The 17902-nt window shown below is 55.7% G+C and overlaps 1 protein-coding gene across 4 annotated transcripts in view; it reads right to left on the reverse strand.

Annotated features, from left to right (window-relative positions):
* Positions 1-17902, reverse strand: part of TRAPPC12 (trafficking protein particle complex subunit 12) — a 64748-nt gene that overhangs the window by 9427 nt on the left and 37419 nt on the right. For all 4 annotated transcript variants that reach the window (XR_016395561.1, XM_022561487.2, XM_022561489.3 and 1 more), the window contains exons 6-9: positions 14749-14861; positions 6841-6913; positions 4713-4786; positions 1185-1283 (exon numbers count right to left, since the gene is read on the reverse strand). Coding sequence is in view for 3 of the 4 variants with exons in the window: in XM_022561487.2 (XP_022417195.1) it covers positions 1185-1283; positions 4713-4786; positions 6841-6913; positions 14749-14861 (359 nt within the window). In the remaining variant the exon portion in view is untranslated. The remainder of the gene's footprint in view (positions 1-1184; positions 1284-4712; positions 4787-6840; positions 6914-14748; positions 14862-17902) is intronic.

Raw genomic sequence — 17902 nt, forward strand, 5'->3', positions numbered from 1 at the left:
CACAGAGGAGAGGATGCAGCTCAGGAGGGTGGCCAGCCCAGGGTCAAGGCTAGGTAAGCACCAAGGACAAACAGAAACCCGGGTCTTTCAGATGCTAGAACACGCGTTCTTCAACGTTCATGAGTTACTCAGTGAAGGTCAAGCTTCAGAGACTGGAGCAGGGACCCCGGGCATCCTGGGAGGGACTTGGACGACACACAGGCGGCTCTCACTGTTGGGTTGTCTCTGGATGCCCCCCTGGGGGAGCTGCGTGTGTGCGCTTGTGTGTGTGCGCGCGCTTGCGTCTGTGCATGGCGTGGAGGACGGGGTGGAGGTGGGGTGCGTGTGTGCACGCATTCGTGTGCGCAGTGGCCAGGAGGTGCAGGAGGACAGGACCAACATCAGTGAAGAGAACCTGGGCTCTGGGTGACCTTGTTCAAATTCCTCCTGTGGGCCTGACCTCTGGGACCTCAGGCAGGTCACTTGAGCCCCGGGAAGCCTCAGTCTGCTCCTCTGTAAAGTGGGCCGGTCACACGGCGGTGGAGGATGGCCCAGCAGGGCACCCGCTCAGGGCCAGCGCCTCCCCACATCCATCCCCCTTGCTTGGACCACCACGGACGGCCCCATCAGGCTCCCGCCCAGGCTGCGGGTGCTACGGTTGACACCCTTTGAGACTGAGGGTGCGGGGATGAGGCACCCGCGCTCGGCCTGCGAGTGTGGGCCTGTCGTCGTGGGGAGGACAGGAGCGAGGACGGGCGCCCGGCACCCTGGCACCAAATGCGCCCCGGCTTCAGCGCCATCCCTGGCAAAGCGGGTACGTCCCGGCTTCCCGCACCGTCGGGACCATGGCTCCAAGCGGGACCTCCTTTGTCCACGCACGTGGATTCAAGCACGCTTTGGCTACGTTATCAGCCACTTAAAATAAGTACTGACGGTTATGTCAACACACTTCTACCTGCAACAGGGCAATTTCTCAAGGAATCCATCTCAGCGCTTCCCAGGTGAAAATCTACGAGAATGCACGTCTAGCAATTGGCTTCCTGATCACGTCAAAGCCCAGAGCACAGTCAAGCCAGGACCAAGAAAACTACCCCTTCTACAGTCACAGAAGTCTGATTTGATGTATTTCCTGTTCTCTTTCTGAAATCTACAGCATCCACACTAAGGCAACCCCCGGCCCACCCTGCCAACCGCGCGGCTCACACCTGGAGGAAGATCCGGCCGATGCAGCTCAGCAGCTGGGGCTCCTGGTGTGGGTAGTACTGGATGACCGAGCGGTACGCGTCCACGGCCAGCACGTAATCCTGTGGGGGACCCAGAGAGCATCCTAGAGTTAGGAGGATCACGCTCTGTTTTACACGTTACAGGAGCTCAGGTACCTGCAGACTCGCACGTGAAGCGGGAACACGAATGCGTGGGCAGGTGGGACGTGGCACCGCCGTGAGGGCGGCAGACGGCCCAGCAAACCAGGCTCTGAGTTCTGTGTGTAACTACGGTCCTGAGAGCCTTCCTCTCCCCGAGGGGCTCTGGTTGTGCACTTAGGGCAGAGGAGCTTTCTTCTTCCAGCTTCTGAGTAGCAACTAGTATTTCACCTGGACTCACTCTTTCTTTTCTGACAAAATCCTTAATTGGTGAATTTTGTCTTGCCTCCATCTGCCAGACACAGAAACTGAATTTATTAATAGCGTCTCTTAAACATTTTCTTTACTAAAACTCGAGGTAAAGTTCTTAAATGTAGACAAACATAAGCCCCGTAAAACAGGTGGGCCGGGAGAGCTCGCTGGCTCTGGCGGGAGGAGGCCATCCAGGGCACCTGGCCGTCTTGCCAGGGTCACAAGGACAAATCCCCAACAGCCCCGAGCTCGGACGGCAGGGTCACCGTCCCACCTGCTGGTGGGCACTGTCCCGGGCTGGTGTGAACAGCTCCCTGCGTCTCCCGGGTCAGCAAACAGCAGGCCGCGCGGCAGTGTTCTCCTCACTGAGTCTTCGTAAAACCCCACAAGGTACTTTTCTTTCTTTAGTCGTCTACGTTTTCAATCTCATGAAAACTGGGACAGGCGTTACTAGTTCGCTAACTGGGATGTTATGAAGTCAGACAGACAACAAGAAACATTCCAGTTTAGCAGGGAAAAAAAAACCGGAAAGACTCTCTAGTCTGGCAGCTTCAAGAGCAGCTCTTCACAACGAACTGGACTTGCTGGTGCAGGTGGCGAGCCGGCAGCACCTGCCTGTCCCCCTCGGCTCCTGGCACCGCTGCCCGCGCCCTGCCCAGCGGGAGCGCGCGGGTGAGGGTGTGCCGAGAGCCCGCTCTCGGGGCGGCAGTGACCCCCGGTGCCTGGGGCCCGAGGGACGCTGAGGCCCGGCTTGCGGTCCGGCGCTGCTGAGCCCTGGACTTCTGCGGGGAGACGGGGGCACCTCGGAGCATCTGAGAATCACCCACTGTGCTGAACGTCTACGCCTCGCTTCAGGTTTAGGGCGAGCGAAAGGCCACCTCGCCGTTCGTGTCCGGCGGCGCCCAAGTGTCACCGGGTCAGGCCAGTGCACACGCCCCGATCCCGGCCCGCGTCTCCGGGTGGCTCTGTGGCCGGCGTCGCCGCCTGACACCTCCACGGCTCGGCGCTCCGGCCTGCTACGGAGAGGTATGCGGCCGCTGTCCCGCCGGAGCGGCGCTCCTGGGAGAGCACGGCTGGGCGGACACAGCCGTGGGGACCCCGTGCGGAGGCTTTCAGACGAGGCGCCGGGCCCGGGCGGCAGCCCCGGGTGGCTGCAGCCTCGGGCCCGGGCCCGGGCCCTGGCGGTTCCAAGGAGCCCGGCCTCCAGTAAACCAGAGCGGAGCGCGGCCCAGAGCTTGTCAGCGGACGACCATTTAACGAAATCGTTTATTTCCCGGAGGAAACGAGGCAATGCGGCCCCGGCTGACGGGTGCTCTTGAGGGCGAGCGCCGTCCAGGCCGCGGGGACCGACTGCTCTAGCTCCGTCTTCCCCCTCTTCTTTCAGCAGCTGCACCGTGTGGCGGGGCACGGAGCCGGCCGGCGCGGCGCCCCGAGTCTCCCGGATGGGCTGGGGTGCCCAGGCTGCGACCGTGTTTCAGGCGCACGTTCGGGCTGGAGCGTGTGGACAGACGGCTCATCGTTAAAAAGGTGACTCAGCGTTCACGTCGCCGCAGCAGAAATGTTATTCAGAATAAGAAGCGTTTGCTGAAGTAACCCAGCGTCGCCCATACGCGAACGGAAGGGACGGGACGCGCCGGTGAGGCCGACGCTGCTGTTAATTCCGGGCTCGCTCACTAGGTGGCGAAAGGATGCGCACGCGTGCTGGCGCCTCAGCCGCAAAATTTTTCATTCCTTTTTTTAACTCGTGGAAATGAAAGCATAATCTAAAATCTCAAATTAAACTGCACTTGCGGTAAAAGTATCTTTGAAGCACAGCGATCTGTTCTGTACTGAGTCCCGACAACGTAGATACAAGACTTAGTCCGGCGCCTGGTGGTATCATCACCCCAGCAGTAGACAAAGGGTATATTCTTATCCCACAATTTTCTATTAATGTGCCTTAACAATGCACATACGAAGCCACCAGTGGAACAGGAGACCCTCCTGAGGTGTCCCAGCCCGTGACCAAGGAGACACCGATCTGCCCGTGACTTTACGATGTGTCCTTTGTTTCTGTGCGTGAGCCGGCGAGCTCCGCGGAAGGAAGGCGGCAGTGGCCCTGGGTTTCCCTCCACCCGCGGGAGGGACGGGGCGCTGTGTCAGGGGTCAGGGTGGCAGGAAGGGAGGAGCTGAGAGAACCAGAGCGCCTTAACCCCAAGGCGCTGTCCAAGGGGGCTGCAAGTGCATCCCTTATGGGCCTTCGTTTCAGGGGAGGTCCCCGGGGCTCGGGGGTGGGAGGGGCACGCGAGGCAGTCTGCACCCCAGGGTCACAGCGACGCGCGGAAGGCAGGGCCCTGGGGCAGGAGCTGAGTGCACACCCAGCGTGGCCTTCTGCACGGGACCCACAGCTGGCCCGGGACGCGGTCCCCTCGCGGGGCTGCCCTGTCAGGGTTAGACACCAGCTCCCGGAGCCCGCTTCTCCCCTCGGCCATTTGCCTGCTCTGCTCTGCTAAAACCAAGCTCACGAGTGACCCTGGGCGGGCCCGTGGGAGGGCCACGATCTGGCCTCTTAATGGCCCAGAAGATGTTAACGGAGCTGCTCTGGGTGTCTGCGGCTCACTGATTCGGGAAGCAGCCTCCAGCCCCTGCCGCTGGGCCCTGCCAGGGAGGCACGGATGGAGGAACAAAGGAGCGACGCCTTAGGTTCAGCCTCCTCGTCCCCCAGCCGCCTCCCCGGGGGCTGGCGGGGGGGGGGGGGGGGGCGGGGCTAAGGAGCAGATCTCCCGGGGAAGCCTGTTCCCAGATGCCATGGCCATTGAGCGCAAGTCAGGTCAGGACGAGGGACACCACCTCCTCTAATGGGGGGAACAGAGGCCAACTCTGGGACTGAATCCAGAGAAAAACAGGAGGGAGAGAGAATTGAGAGCATGAGGAGGATTTCAATTAAATCATCTCGAGCCCTGTTCGAACAATTAAACTTGGCAGTGTAAATTCTACATTCTATTGACATTTCTTTCAGTAGAAATTAAAGCACGTTTATCCCGAGTGTCTCACTGGCCTCTCTGCTCGATAACCGCCCCCGCACGCACACCACCTCGAGGTCCCAGCGGTCCCCCCCGCCCCGCCCTGAGAACATCATACCTTCATGAGCAGCAGACAGTTGGCCATGGAGCACGTCACCCGTCCCAGGCGGGACCGCCACAGCTGCACGGAGGCTGCAAGAGCGGGGTACGGTGAGTGCGTGGGGAGCGGGTCCTGCCGCCGGCCCGACCCAGACGGACGGACGCCCCGCCCCCGTCACCCGGCTAGGCCACCGCTCCCTGTGCTGCTCAGCCCACACCTTGGGCTGTGCTCTTGGCGACCTGCTCAGCCTCGGGGAGGGCAGATCCCATGAGCCGCCCAGGGCCATGTCCCCAGGTCGGCACGTCCAAAAGATGGGAGAAGCCGGCCAAGACGACAGCCCTCGCCCTGCAGTGGGGCCACTCCTGGTGTGACCTGGATGGGCTGAAGGCCTCCCGGATGCAGGGCTGGTGGACGGTCACACCCCGGTGTTGTCTGCAGCTGTGCCCTGGTGACGGCGGCCCGCCCGCCCAAGGCCTAGGTGTTGTGACCTTCTGAGTGGAAGCGACAATTCCTAACCCATCTGCCTCAGCAGGCTCTGAGGGCAGGGGGAGCGGATGCGGGGCGGGGAGGCTGGAGAGGCCGGTGCTTGGTCAGATGTTGAATCTGCCATCCGGCTCAGGCCCAGGGAGAAGCACGTCCCAGACACATGTGAATGGTGACCACTGGGCGAGCTTGCCTTAAGCTGACCTTCCTCCCGCTGCCGGGACCAAGGGTCAATTTTGGGATAACAGTCTCCTAGAAATGACGCTTATTCCTGGAGTGCTTGAGAAAAGGACAGAAAACTTAATTGTCAGAATTAAGAACGTAACTCACTTTGCCTTTCAGCAATTAAGTATACATTAGCTGCTTACATTCCCCTTATGACATCATTTTTGTGAAAAGAAAAATTCTGAATATCTTTCCTTAACCAATGTAAAATGTGGATTCTCAGTGAACTGAGTTTGATTTTGATTCTCTTTGAGGACTTTCTAGTGCTTTCTTCCCCTCTTTGCTTATAAATCTGTTGACCTGCTGTGAGTTGTCAGGTTTCCGGGCACTGCTTCCTGAGCTCCAACGACTACCTGCTCTTTGCCACCAAAACACGGACCCCCCGTGGGATGACATGGCCAGAGTGGGAAAGATGCTGAGGGCGGGATGTCCCAGGGCACGGAGATGCCCACGTCAGACCCCTGTTATCTACCGGCACTTAAATCACTGAGAAGGACGCACGAACATCGCACCTACAGACCTGGTCTCCTGGGATTTCTCAAAGAAAGGGATCTGTGTTTAAAGCACAAACGCAGCCAGAGCTGTTGGTCCTCGAGGATGGACATCTCCTGCCTGGGATGCTTCCCCCTTTCCCACAGTCACGAGCGCGTCTGGGGTGCACGGCGCCCAGGGCCCCGCCGTGCCCGAGGCATGGACACAGGTCTCTGCCCCGGGGGGTTCTCCTCTCAGGCCACCTCTCCTGCTTCTGGCACATCCGTCTCCTCACAGCGTGGCTTCAGAGGAAGCCCACCCCTTGCCTACATCATCCGTGCTCGCCCGTGGTCCCCGACAGCCGCTCCAAGTCAGGCGCAGAGCAGGGGACCACCGAGCCCCTGGAGACCACATAAGCCCACAGGCTCATGTGCAGAGGTGCCAGCCTCTCAGGGAGGTGCCATCTGAGCTGGGTTTTGAAGCATGATTAGAAGTTCTTCTCGCTAATGTTCTCAAGAAATCTCAGCCAGGATAATCTTTTCAAAACGCAGTTCGGCCCCTGCCTGCCCAGCACTCACATAATGACCCATTTCCACAGCCTGGCCCCCGAGGCTCCACACGCAGGGCCCCGTCTTCCTTTCCTCTCCAGCTCTGCCCGGGCCTCAGGCTCCCCACGGGCGGGCGGGCCAGGCACCCACCTTGCTGTGGACGCTCACGTCGATTTCTGGGGTTATTTGCTGTAGGCGGGTCTCGGCCTGATGGGGCTCCCCGAGAGCGGGGTTCGTGCCTTATGCCAGCACCAACCACGGTGCCTGGCTTGGTCCAAGAAAGGACTGAGGAGAGGAATGCATGAGAGGACGAGTGCATTACGGAGTGAGAAGGAAAAGAATGAGACAGAGAAACCTCTGGGGCCGAGCCCTCTGACGATGCCGGCTGACTGTCTAAGGAAGGCGAGTCCAGCACTGACCTTGTCTGTTCTCCGGGGCCATGCTGTTCATGCCGCCATCCTCGGCCAGGCCCTGCTCCAAGTTCGTCAGGATCTGCGGGAAATGGAAGGAAGAACAACAGAAATGAATTTGCTTCTAGACATTGTCACAATATACTCCAGGAGAAGCAGATTTCTCTGTATGGAAACCCATTTGTCAAGGAGCGTTTCGCAGGGACACGTTTTAAGCTTCGCTGCTCACGAGGCACGGAGATGACGGCAAACAGGGAGCTGCTCTCTGACTGGTGGGGGGTTTGGGTTTATGACGCTCGTAAAGCATCAGAGACCCCCGACGTGGGGCAGATATTCTCGTCTGTCAGGAAAGCATCAGGCATGTTCCACAAGAGCATGATTACTAACTTCTGTGAAAACGTCAGTCTCGCTCCTCTAGGGCACCTGAGATGTGCAGCCTTTTTAAATGTATCAAATAAATTCTGAGCATCTGTCACTTTACATAGTTTTTACTGTTCGGCTAATAACCTTGAGTCGCTTCCTCTGTGATTTGGTTTCCCTGAAAGGAAAGAAGTTGCTACCACGGTGATCTGAGCAGAGCCTTTTGGAGGGCAGGGTGAGGAGAAAAAACGTGTTAATAGTAAAGGCTGTTTGCAGGGAAGGAAAAGAAAGACGTGCTAAGTGAAAACGGGGGTCTCATGCTTCCTTGACAGCCGACTTCAGGCCACGTGCTTTGGGGAGACACCCCCTTGTGTAGTGGGCCACCCTGCAAGGCAGCACTGCCCCAAACGGCCCACCCTCAAGAGGCGAAGTTCACGACCAGCGAAGCAGCTGCTCCGGGCTTTCACTGGCCTCGTCCCATCCACACAGAGACGGGCCAGCTGGGCCTCCTCTGCTGCCAAGGGTCAGCGCCTCACAAAAGGTGGACAGTTCGCTGTGAACACGAAGGCCTGTCCTACCGTGACCACTCAGGACACACCCGGGCTTCAAAACTGTAACCTCAAAGATGAGCTAGTTGGTCCAAACGAGGTCAAATGACATTTTTCAGCTAATCGGTCTTCTGATAAATAATCATAAAAACAGACACTGACCAGGAAAGAAGGTCTTGAAGGTACCATTGAGGAGGGACAGGAACAAAGAGAAGGACTAAGAGGTTCTGAAGAAGAAACGCAGGAGGCCTGGCTCTTCCCAGCCCCGGGGGCCACGCACAGTGCAGAGGGCCCGAGGCCTGGCCCCGACTCACGGGCTGACGGATGGGACGTGGGGGGAGGGGCAGGCCTGACAGCAAAACCAACCACAACAAAAGAGCATGAGAGAATCATGGGAAGCACAGACTCCAGGAGGGCGGGGTCAGGGAGTGGTCCTGGCCCCCTGCAGGGCATCTCCACACATCTGGGCAACCCACCTGGGGGGCCACAGTTACCTCCAGCCTGAGCTAAATTGCAGGAGAACAGTGTCTGGGGGAGAGAGTTCCCACCCGTATGACTTCACACAGTCACAGTAACAGCACGCTGATCTACCGAAGGTCGTTTCCGTAAAGTGTAGAAACGCTCCCACCCAAAGCCTGAGCTACTCGGATGGCAAACGTGGCCGCGTGCCCCTCCTGTCCCGGTGCAGGTCAGACGCCCGTGAGCAGTTCTGGGTCTGCTTCCCAGAACGACCAAGGCGGGCCGCGCCCACGGCACCCATTCTGGAAGATGCTCCGGAAACACGAGCGTGGGGTGGCAGGTCGGCAGCAGCTGGGCTCCGGGCAAGCCACGTACTTCCGAAAGTAACTACAATACTGAAATGACAGTGGTTTTGAGTGTGTGAAGATGCTGCTTGGACATGAATAGGGAGCAGCCAGGAGGAAATGTGGGCCTGGGAGATGGTTCTGGACCCGCTGTTCTTTCAGCAGGTGGGTGTGACCAGAGCTGAGAGGCTGCATCGACACCCCCCGCCCCACCCGCGGGTCCTGGGCTGTCCTGGATTGGTTCTGCGACGGGCAGTGTCACTCCAGCAATGCAGACCCCGTCAACACTCTGGACAGCAGCGGAGGGAGGACAATGGACTCAGAAGGCCCGGGCTCGGTTGTTTTGTCCAAGGAGAAAACTATACGCCTCGCACGAATATCCCAGCTGCCTGACTCCATATGTAACCAAGACCACTTGATCTCAGGGCTTCCCTGGTGGTGCAGTGGATAAGAATCCACCTGCCAATGCAGGGGACACGGGTTCGAGCCCTGGTCCAGGAAGATCCCACATGCCGCGGAGCAACTAAGCCCGTGCGCCACAACTACTGAGCCTGCGCTCTAGAGCCCACGAGCCGCAGCTACTGAGCCCAAGTGCCGCAACTACTGAAGCCTGTGTACCTACAGCCCGTGCTCCACAACAAGAGAAGCCACTGCAACGAGAAGCCCACGCCCCGCAACAAAGAGTAGCCCCCGCTCGCCGCAACTGGTGAATGCCCGCGCGCAGCAACGGAGACCCAATGCAGCCATAAATAAATAGATAGATAGATAGATAAATAAATAAATAAAGGACCACTTGATCTCAAACAGGCAATGTGTCACCTACTCATATTTAAAGGGACCAAACCCATGCCCTGACTTCTCTGCAGTTACCCTGGGTTTGGAAGATCACTTACAAACATTTTTGGGTTCGTGGGCCCTGGTGCATACGCATGACCTTGGACTCCGGTATTTTAAACTCCAGGTTCTGAGTCATATGCGGGGCGCAGCCCAAACCCTGCTCTTCTGATGGGCTCCAGGCAACACCAGTATGGGTGGTCTGGGGACCTCGGTTTGTGGGAAAGCTCTCAGGGAAGGAGCCCTGGTCCTGTCCTTTGTCAGCCTGTCACAGGCTGTGGGTGGGGAAGGTCTAGTGACCGGGTTTATGCACAAAGCGTCCAGTCTTTGGACCCCTGGGGGCCGGCCCTAACTCAAGGACCCAAGGACTCACTAATGACCTGCAGTGTTCAGACTGAGGTGAGAGCAGGTCTCCCTAGAGGGGCTTAGATTTCTCTGGAAAGTTCTGGGACCTTCTCAGCCCTACCAGTCTCCTAGGGGACCTTCTGGAAAAAAAGGCTTTTCAAAGTGAAAAGAGGCTTCTTGGAGTTGCTCCAAGCCACTGCAGGGATATTAAACACTCCCATGGACCACGCACTGTGCCAGGTCGCTGGTCATCTAACCCACACAGCAGCCTGGAGGTGGCTGGTGACACCACTCCTCCCCAGGCTTCCACAGGCTGGTCCCCACACCAGGAAGAGTCAGGGTCACACCTGGAAACACCCGTCTGCCTGAGTCCAAAGCCCCTCCAACCACGGCCTGTGGACATCCCTCGGCAGGGCATCACACCGTGAAGCACTGCTCTCTCTTTCCATGCAGGTCAGAGAGGGAGAACCTTCGATGCCAAGGTAAACAATGCCAGGATGGAGATTCCAGACCTCTCTGTTCCACCGAGGGCTGCCTGCTGCTGGGCTATCATGCAGGTGTCGGGCGGGACCGCCTGCCAACTCGGGTGACCTTACGGCACACTGTGGGTCACCTCTGGCACATCAGATTTCACACCGGGCTGGGGCTGCTGAGGGGTGTGGTCGACATTCCCAAGTCTTTGTTCTGGGATCTGCAACCATGCAAATTTCCACCGTGAGCCGAGTCAGGATACAAATCATGCAAACCCTGACGACAGGGACGCTCCTGTCACCTCCTCCTTCTGGGCCCTCTGAGCACACCCGGGCCCAGGAGCGTGAGTCGATGGCAAAGGGCAGAGATGTGGCCTCGACCAGGGATTAGGAGCCATCACCTCCCCTTCTCCACCACCTCCCCTCACTTGCCAGCCACTCCCATCTTATCTGATGAAGCCACCAGTCAATTTGTTCTCTGCTGGAGCGGGCAGGACAGAGGGGCGTGGGGACCATGGGCGTCTGGTGAAGCCGGGCAGCGGCGGGCGTGGTCACGCTGGATGGCCCGCCCAGCTGGGTGCTTCCCAGAGCAGCTGGCAGGGGGAGGGCGGACAATGTCTGTTCTCTCTTCCGTTCTTAACTTCGTTTACAAGTAAAACAGTATAACCGAGCAGGTCCATCTGTTGGAATTCCTTTTTAGTAAAGATATGAACCCTTCCTAGAAACGCCCCTCTCACCTCTGCCTCATTAGGGTGTCCAACCAAGAACAGAGCAAACCGACGTCCCTTCCTGAGGGGCTCCTTCGGCAGTGAGGGTCTCTGAAGGGGCACTTCCTTACCTGGTGCCCCGAGCCGGGCTAAGGTGGGGCGGGCGGAGGCTGCAGAAATCGAATTGTAGGGCAGGGCAGCACTGAACTTAAACCCCCGCGGCATGTCCCCGTCAGCGGCGACCCAAACCCCACGCTGATCTGGCATCATGACGCATGCAAACGGGCTTAGAAACGTGTTCCCTGGCTCTTTGCCGATGGGACCCAGAGGTGCAGTGGCCCGCAGAGAAGCCGAGGGGCAGGGATGGTGAGCAGAGGTACCGCTGCTGTGGTGTGACAGGGATGGCTCTCCTAAGCCATGGGGCATGCTTATTTTAAATCGAGGTATATTTTGTTCTTCATCGATACCACTACATCTGAACCAAACATTTACTACTTCATCACCACGTGGTTCTTACTTGTCACCTTCTATTTCAAAGACAGCAGAGAAAACCCTGGACCGTTTTGTAAAGGTCATGAGTAATGTTCTGCTAAAACTGGGCCGCACCTAAAAAATCGAGACAGTGCTCTCATCAGGTTGAATACACAGGCTCTAACCATTCTCCAGTGAATCTTCCGTATAAGGAAAAGCTCAGCTTCTTCTGAGCAAACGATGCCGGGGATTCCATAACTGGTGTTATGTCCCTCTCTGCTCTGCTTACCTGGACCCTCAGCGCCAACCTGTGTGTGGCATAAACCTTGTACGTTACCGACCGTACTGCTGTCTGAATTTTATCTTCCCTTTGCCCCGTAGTCCTCATTTAATTTTTTTTCAGTAGAAAAATATTCTACTTATAAAACTAACACGTACATTGTTAAGACCTGGACAGAGAATAAAAATGACCATTAATCCCATTACCCACACCTCTAACGTACTGGAGTGTTCTTCCTTCAGGGCATATTACTTCCTTCACAGAGGTCGTCCTGTAATTGTAATTCTGCAGGCTGGCTTGGACAGCGGATGTCACATCCTAAACACTTCCCACGTGACGGCTGTGGAGACGAGACACCCATCTGGAGCCCGTGTCGTGTCCCCACACCCCAGCCCGGCGCCCTGGGACACCCGGCTCTGTGCCCTGCCGCTCTGGTCGGGGCGGCACAGACTGGAAGCAACGGGAGACCTCTATCCCAGTGTGTCCCTTTGCAGGGGGGACGCTGGCTGCCCGGGCCGAGGGCCACCGGGTGGCAGGTGTCTGCTTCTCACCCACCCTGGCTGCCCCGGGCCCGCCCGCATCTCACTCTAGCTGCCGCCCCGGGTCGTCCCCTTTCACTTGGGAAACCCGCGCTGAACCTGTGAACACCTGACGTGTGCTAGAGAGGCAGCGACCAACAGCGGGCTCCGAGCACATGTGCACACACACCTGCACCCGCGACAAGCGTGTGCGCTTCCCGAGCACCGAGCGGGGCCTCGGCGGGCTTTCTCACTAAGGACGGAAACCTTCGTGCTCTCTTCTTTACCCCCTTCCCAGGCGCGGCTTCCACGCCCACCCCTGACCTCCAGAGCAACGAGAGACGCCACACGCGCAACGAAACCGACGGGCACAGCGCGCTTCGGGGGTGTGGACCACGCCGCTGCTTTCCTTCCGGAAATGACGCCCTGGTTTCGCTGCCGGCGCGGAGTGAAGCCCTCGATCGCCGTCAAGGCGCTGGCCGGTCGGCGGCTCCAGAGGGTAGCCCCGGCGCGGCCTCCTGCCCGCCCCAGCCCCCGTGACGACTCCAGGGCGGCCCAGGTGGGCCCTGCTCGACGCCGCGGCTGCGCCCCAGCAGGCAGTTGCGTCTCGGAGGCCTGGTGGGCGCTGGCTGAGCCTGGGCCCCTTGGGTCTGGGGCGGGCAGGAGGCCAGGCCCGGCGAGCAGGCTGGGGAGGGGAAGCCGAGGCGGGGGCCGGGTGCGAGCATCACCCTGGGAGAGACTATTTCCCAGCCTGACTCATCTCCTTCCTTGCTGGACTCGCCCCCCGTCCCCAGCGAGGAGCCCAGCGCCCCCTGACCCACTGAGAGCCGCTCTTGGCAGAGGAAGCGCGGCTGCGCACGAGGCCAAGCCGCGTTCCGAGGCTTCCGGGCACACGCTGCACGTGCGGGGGAAAAGGGCTGCGGCCGGAGCCGCAGAGGGTGCAAGGCGTGGGCAGCGGCCGGTTCACAGCCGGCGACCTGCTCTCGTTCAGGCCCCTCGCGGCCGGACCTCAGCTGCACTTAACCCTCGGAGGCTCCGTCTCCTTGTCTATACATCAGGCATGGCACCGCCTTGTACAGCCGTTGTGAGCACTTACGGAGCTTTAGCATAAAGCACGGAGCACAGCACCCATCGTGTAGGAGGGAGCACTGAGCACAGCCTCGTGGCCACCGCCGCCATCACCGCCACCCCCGTGTCCGACCTCCGAGCCCGTGGCGTCAAGGGCAGCACCACGTGGCAGCAGGCATGGCAGGCGGGCGCCCAAAGACGCATGGAGAGCGTGGAGCCCGCCGGGGAGGCCTTGGGGGACAGCCTTAGGGTTACAGCCTTAGAATTCATATGCACGTCCCCTGTGTCACACGGAGGTGAGTGAAAAGCAGTAAAAACAATCATCTGTGTGTGATTTAGAACATCACTGATTTAGTACCAATTACAAGTTCTGTTTTCCTATTTCTGGAAATAACTATTTTAACCATGTTTTAAGAGTCAAGGAGTGTTAGACTCTAAAAAATAGTGATGACACAATTTCCCCCATCAACGGATCAAATTATAAGAGAGCAAAGTTTTTCTTTTTACCTTTTAAGCTATAAAAGCCAGAAACCGATGCAAAGCTTAAGAGTGTCAGGTGGCCTGCTGTGGCGTCCACTCTGCGAGGGCGGAAGCCCTGCCACTTCCCTGCCGGGAACACAGAGGACCCCCCAGGAGGCTCCAGGAACGTCCACCATAGAGCAGCTGGGGACTGAAGCAGGAACTCGCCAAGTACAAATAACCTCGTTTAAAAACCTGTCACATGCTGCCGCTCCTAACTGCTTGCTGTTACAGCTTTGGAAGCCCTTCCACAGACGACGCTGCAGCTAAGCTACACAGCAAGGCTGCCAGGCGGGTAGGAAAGGCAGGCTCACTTCCAGTCTGAAGACGGAGGCTCTCGGGGGCGCGGCTGCCCGCTGCCTGGAGATGGGGAGACTCTGAACCCCACATCTCTCCTTCCCATCACTCAGTGCAGTAAATCTCATCTTCTGTTGATACAACTTGATGCCTTCCACGTAATTGTTACTTTACAACCCAGAATAACTCGGGAAGCACTTCTGAACCTTATCTGCCTTTGGAGTCAGTATTACGAATGACACTTGTCATGATACACTATAATTTGCTTTGATTCTGGAACATTTTAAACCATTATCTCTTTAAATACTGCTCTGATGCCTCCGTTTGACATGAAGCAGGTGCACGTAGCCTTTTGCAGGATGCGTGAGTGGTCGGGCAGCCTGGCACTTGTTCACGTGTGTGATTTCTACACAAGAGGAAACGCTCCTGCTTTTCATTTACTAATAATACCGGGAAGAAAGATTTCAGGCTTCAAGCTTTGCCGAAAACCACCCACCGCCCCCCCCAGAATAATTCAGCAAGAACAGTGAATTGCATGGTCACAAGGAACCTGGTCAGCCTGCCTTTCAGGAGGGGGAAGCAGAGTGGTGGGAAGGGTACAGGGTGGCGTGATGTGCTTCTCTGAGGGCGGGAAAGTCTGGGTGAGCCCTCCATCAGGAGGGGAGGCGTCAGCGGCCCAACTTGGAGCGACGGTTACCTTGCTGCAGACGGCCTTCACCCTGTGCAGCCGGTCCAGCGACTCCTGGGGGTTCCCCAGGTACTGCTGAAGCTCCGCGTGTAGGATCCGCATCGAGAAGGGGACCATGGAGCCTAGAACCAAAGTCAAAGCAGAGTGAGTCTGTTTGCCGTAACTGAGCACAACTAAGCACCCTCTCAGAGTGAGCACCCATGCAGCAGGGAATCTGCAGATGTCCTAGCAGAAGGGATGACGGAATCCCTTCTATCTTGGTAAAGTATGCGATGATGCCAATTATAAAGCGTGTCTTGGTTTTCTCTGTACAGCTGTATGTTCTAGACAATGACCAAAGGAGAAAGCTGGCTGTCACTGCTTTTCCAGAGTTACGCCACAATCGTGTAGAAATTATCACAAAACGAGTAGAATGGTAGAGACCACCGCCTGCTCCAGTAAAAAAAACAGAACACTCATGGATTCTCTGTACGCCTTTGGGATGTCGAGCTCCTGCAGAAGGTTGCATAGGTCAGGTTACCGGGGAGGGAAATGAGAGAGGGTGCGCCTCGGGCCCAGGTCCTGAGGACGGAGCGTCAGCCTGACTCCGGGACGTGTGTGTGTGTGTGTGTGGGGGGGGGGGGGGCCTCTGGAGTGAAAGTTCTGTGTGTGTGTGTGTGTGTGTGTGGCTCTGGAGTGAAAGTTCCACCTCAGAGCTGTCCCAGCGGAAGGAAGGCATGGCAGCTGGCCTTGAAGACTCCACTGCCCAGGGCTGCCCCGGAGGGAGGGAATTCTGGGCAGTGCCACCTCCATCAGCGTGCTGGGGGCATGAGAGCAGTGATCCGAAAAGGACTGCAGTTGAAATGAGCTTTTACACAGTGTCTGAATGTGGCTGTGTTCTCTCAGGGTGAGGGAATCTTTCTGTTAGTGTCACGTTCCCCTCTGACATGACTTGGACATGTATCTTTATCAGTATATATCGTAATTTAGCAAGTATATAAGTATATAAATGCCATCAAATAATCAAACAGCCTGTGCTGATTATGAACGACTTAAAGGATGTGACAAAGCCAGCACAGGGCAATCTCACAGATCCAGAAGGGACCTCTCAGTACTTAGATCTGGACTACACTTTATTATTATTTTATTGTTTGGCTGCATTGGGTCCTCGTTGCTGCGCGTGCACTTTCTCTAGTTGTGGTGAGTGGGGGCTACTCTTCGTTGTGATGTGTGGGCTTCTCATTGTGGTGGCTTCTTGTTGCGGAACACGGGCTCCAGGCATGCGGGCTTCAGTAGGTGCAGCACACAGGGCTCAGAAGTTGCGGCGTGTGAGCTCTAGGGCATGCGGGCTTCAGTATTTGTGGCTCGCGGGCTCTAGAGCACAGGCTCAGTAGTTGTGGCGCAGGGGCTTAGTTGCTCCGCGGCATGTGGGATCTTCCCGGACCAGGGATCGAACCCGTGTCCCCTGCATTGGCAGGTGGATTCTTAACCACTGCGCCACCAGGGAACTCCCTGGACTACACTTTAAAGATGGTTAGAAGCAAGCTGTTTGACAGCTCCAAGCTGCTCAGCCTCTCTGTGCCTCAGTCCGTCTATCGTCCATCCAGCAACCATCAGCGAGGGTCTACCATGTGCCACACTGAGGTGGCTTCATGTTTGTGCTTCTTATCTTGAAAAATTGTATGATGCTCTATGGTCTTCAGTAAGGATAGGAAGAAGGACAAACAAAACTAAGGAATACTATGGAAAGTAGTTTCTATTGTGATTGTGAGCCTAGAGAAAAGAAAGATGACAATTATTCAATTTAAATGTTTGAATTTTTTTTTTTGATGACACTAAATAACTGCCACGTCTGAAGAAAGTTGACATCATGGCATCAGTCATTTCAGCTTCCTAGAAAGAACCATTTCTTGACCGTTGGCATCACTAAAATGGGATTGCGCTAACATGGTAAGTCACACATAAGTTGTGTCTGTCATCCCTATACGTCAAACAGAGAACAGGCAATAGTCGTTCCCACGTGGTTTAGAATTTACCTGCAGGGAGAGAATCTCTGGAACACTTTAAGCTTTATAAGATAAATGCAGAAACAAAACGTCTGTGAAGTTCCCAAGCCCAATTTATAAATGAGCTGAATATATGACAAGATGGTCGGGAGTTACTTGCTCTTTGCCCTGGAAACTGCCCATGGACCTGGGGAAGTTTTTGCATTTAAAAGAACATATGAAAATATTTCAAACTAAATGAAAATGAAAACACTATTTATCAAAATTCGTGGGATGCAGCAAAAGCAGTGCTAAGAGGGAATTTTACAGTGTTAAATGCATATATTTAAAAGACCTAAAATTAATCATCTAAGCTTCTACTGTAGGATACGAGATAAAACAAGCAATATAAAAGCAGAAGAAAAGAAAGAAAAGTTAGAGCAGAAAGCAATGACACTGGAAACAGGAAATCAAGAGAGAAAATCATCAAAATCCAAATCTAGTTCTTTGACAAAAATCAATAAAATTTATAAAACTCTAGCCAGGCTAACCAAGAAAGAAGAGAGAAGACATGAATTACTAATATCAGAAATGAAAAAGGGGTCATCATTACTGATCACATGGACATTAAAAGGAAAATAAAGGAACATTATGAACAAATCTATGTCAACAAATTTTATAACCTAGATGAAATGGACCAGGTCCTTGAAAGACACAACCTACTTACTAAAACTCATACAAGGAGAAATAGATAATCTAAATAGGCCAATATCTACTTAAGAAATGAAATCGATAAATAGTAACCTTCCAAAACTAGAAGGCACCAGGCCCAGGCCCAGATGGTTTCACTAGTGGATTCTGCACAACATTTAAGGAAGAAGTGGCACCAATTCTCTACAGCCTCTTCCAGAAAACAGAAGTGGAGGGGATGCTCCCTAATTTATTCTATGAGGCCAGCGTTATAGAAAAATCAGGAAAAAATCAGTATTATAAGAAAGGGAAACTATAGATGAACATAGCTAATGAACATAGATACAAAAATCCTCAACAAAACTAGCAAGTCAAATCCAACTAGATCAAACCCAACAAAAAATTAGCAAATCAAAACTAACAGTGTATAAAAGAAATTATCCACCATGACCAACTGGGATTTATTCCAGGTATGCAAGGTTGGTTCAACATTCAAAAATGAATTAACA

Source organism: Delphinapterus leucas, chromosome 13 (genome assembly GCF_059928025.1).
Source record: "Delphinapterus leucas isolate spDelLeu-1000000601 "Yukka" chromosome 13, BTC_Dleu_Yukka2, whole genome shotgun sequence".
Lineage (NCBI taxonomy): Eukaryota > Metazoa > Chordata > Mammalia > Artiodactyla > Monodontidae > Delphinapterus > Delphinapterus leucas.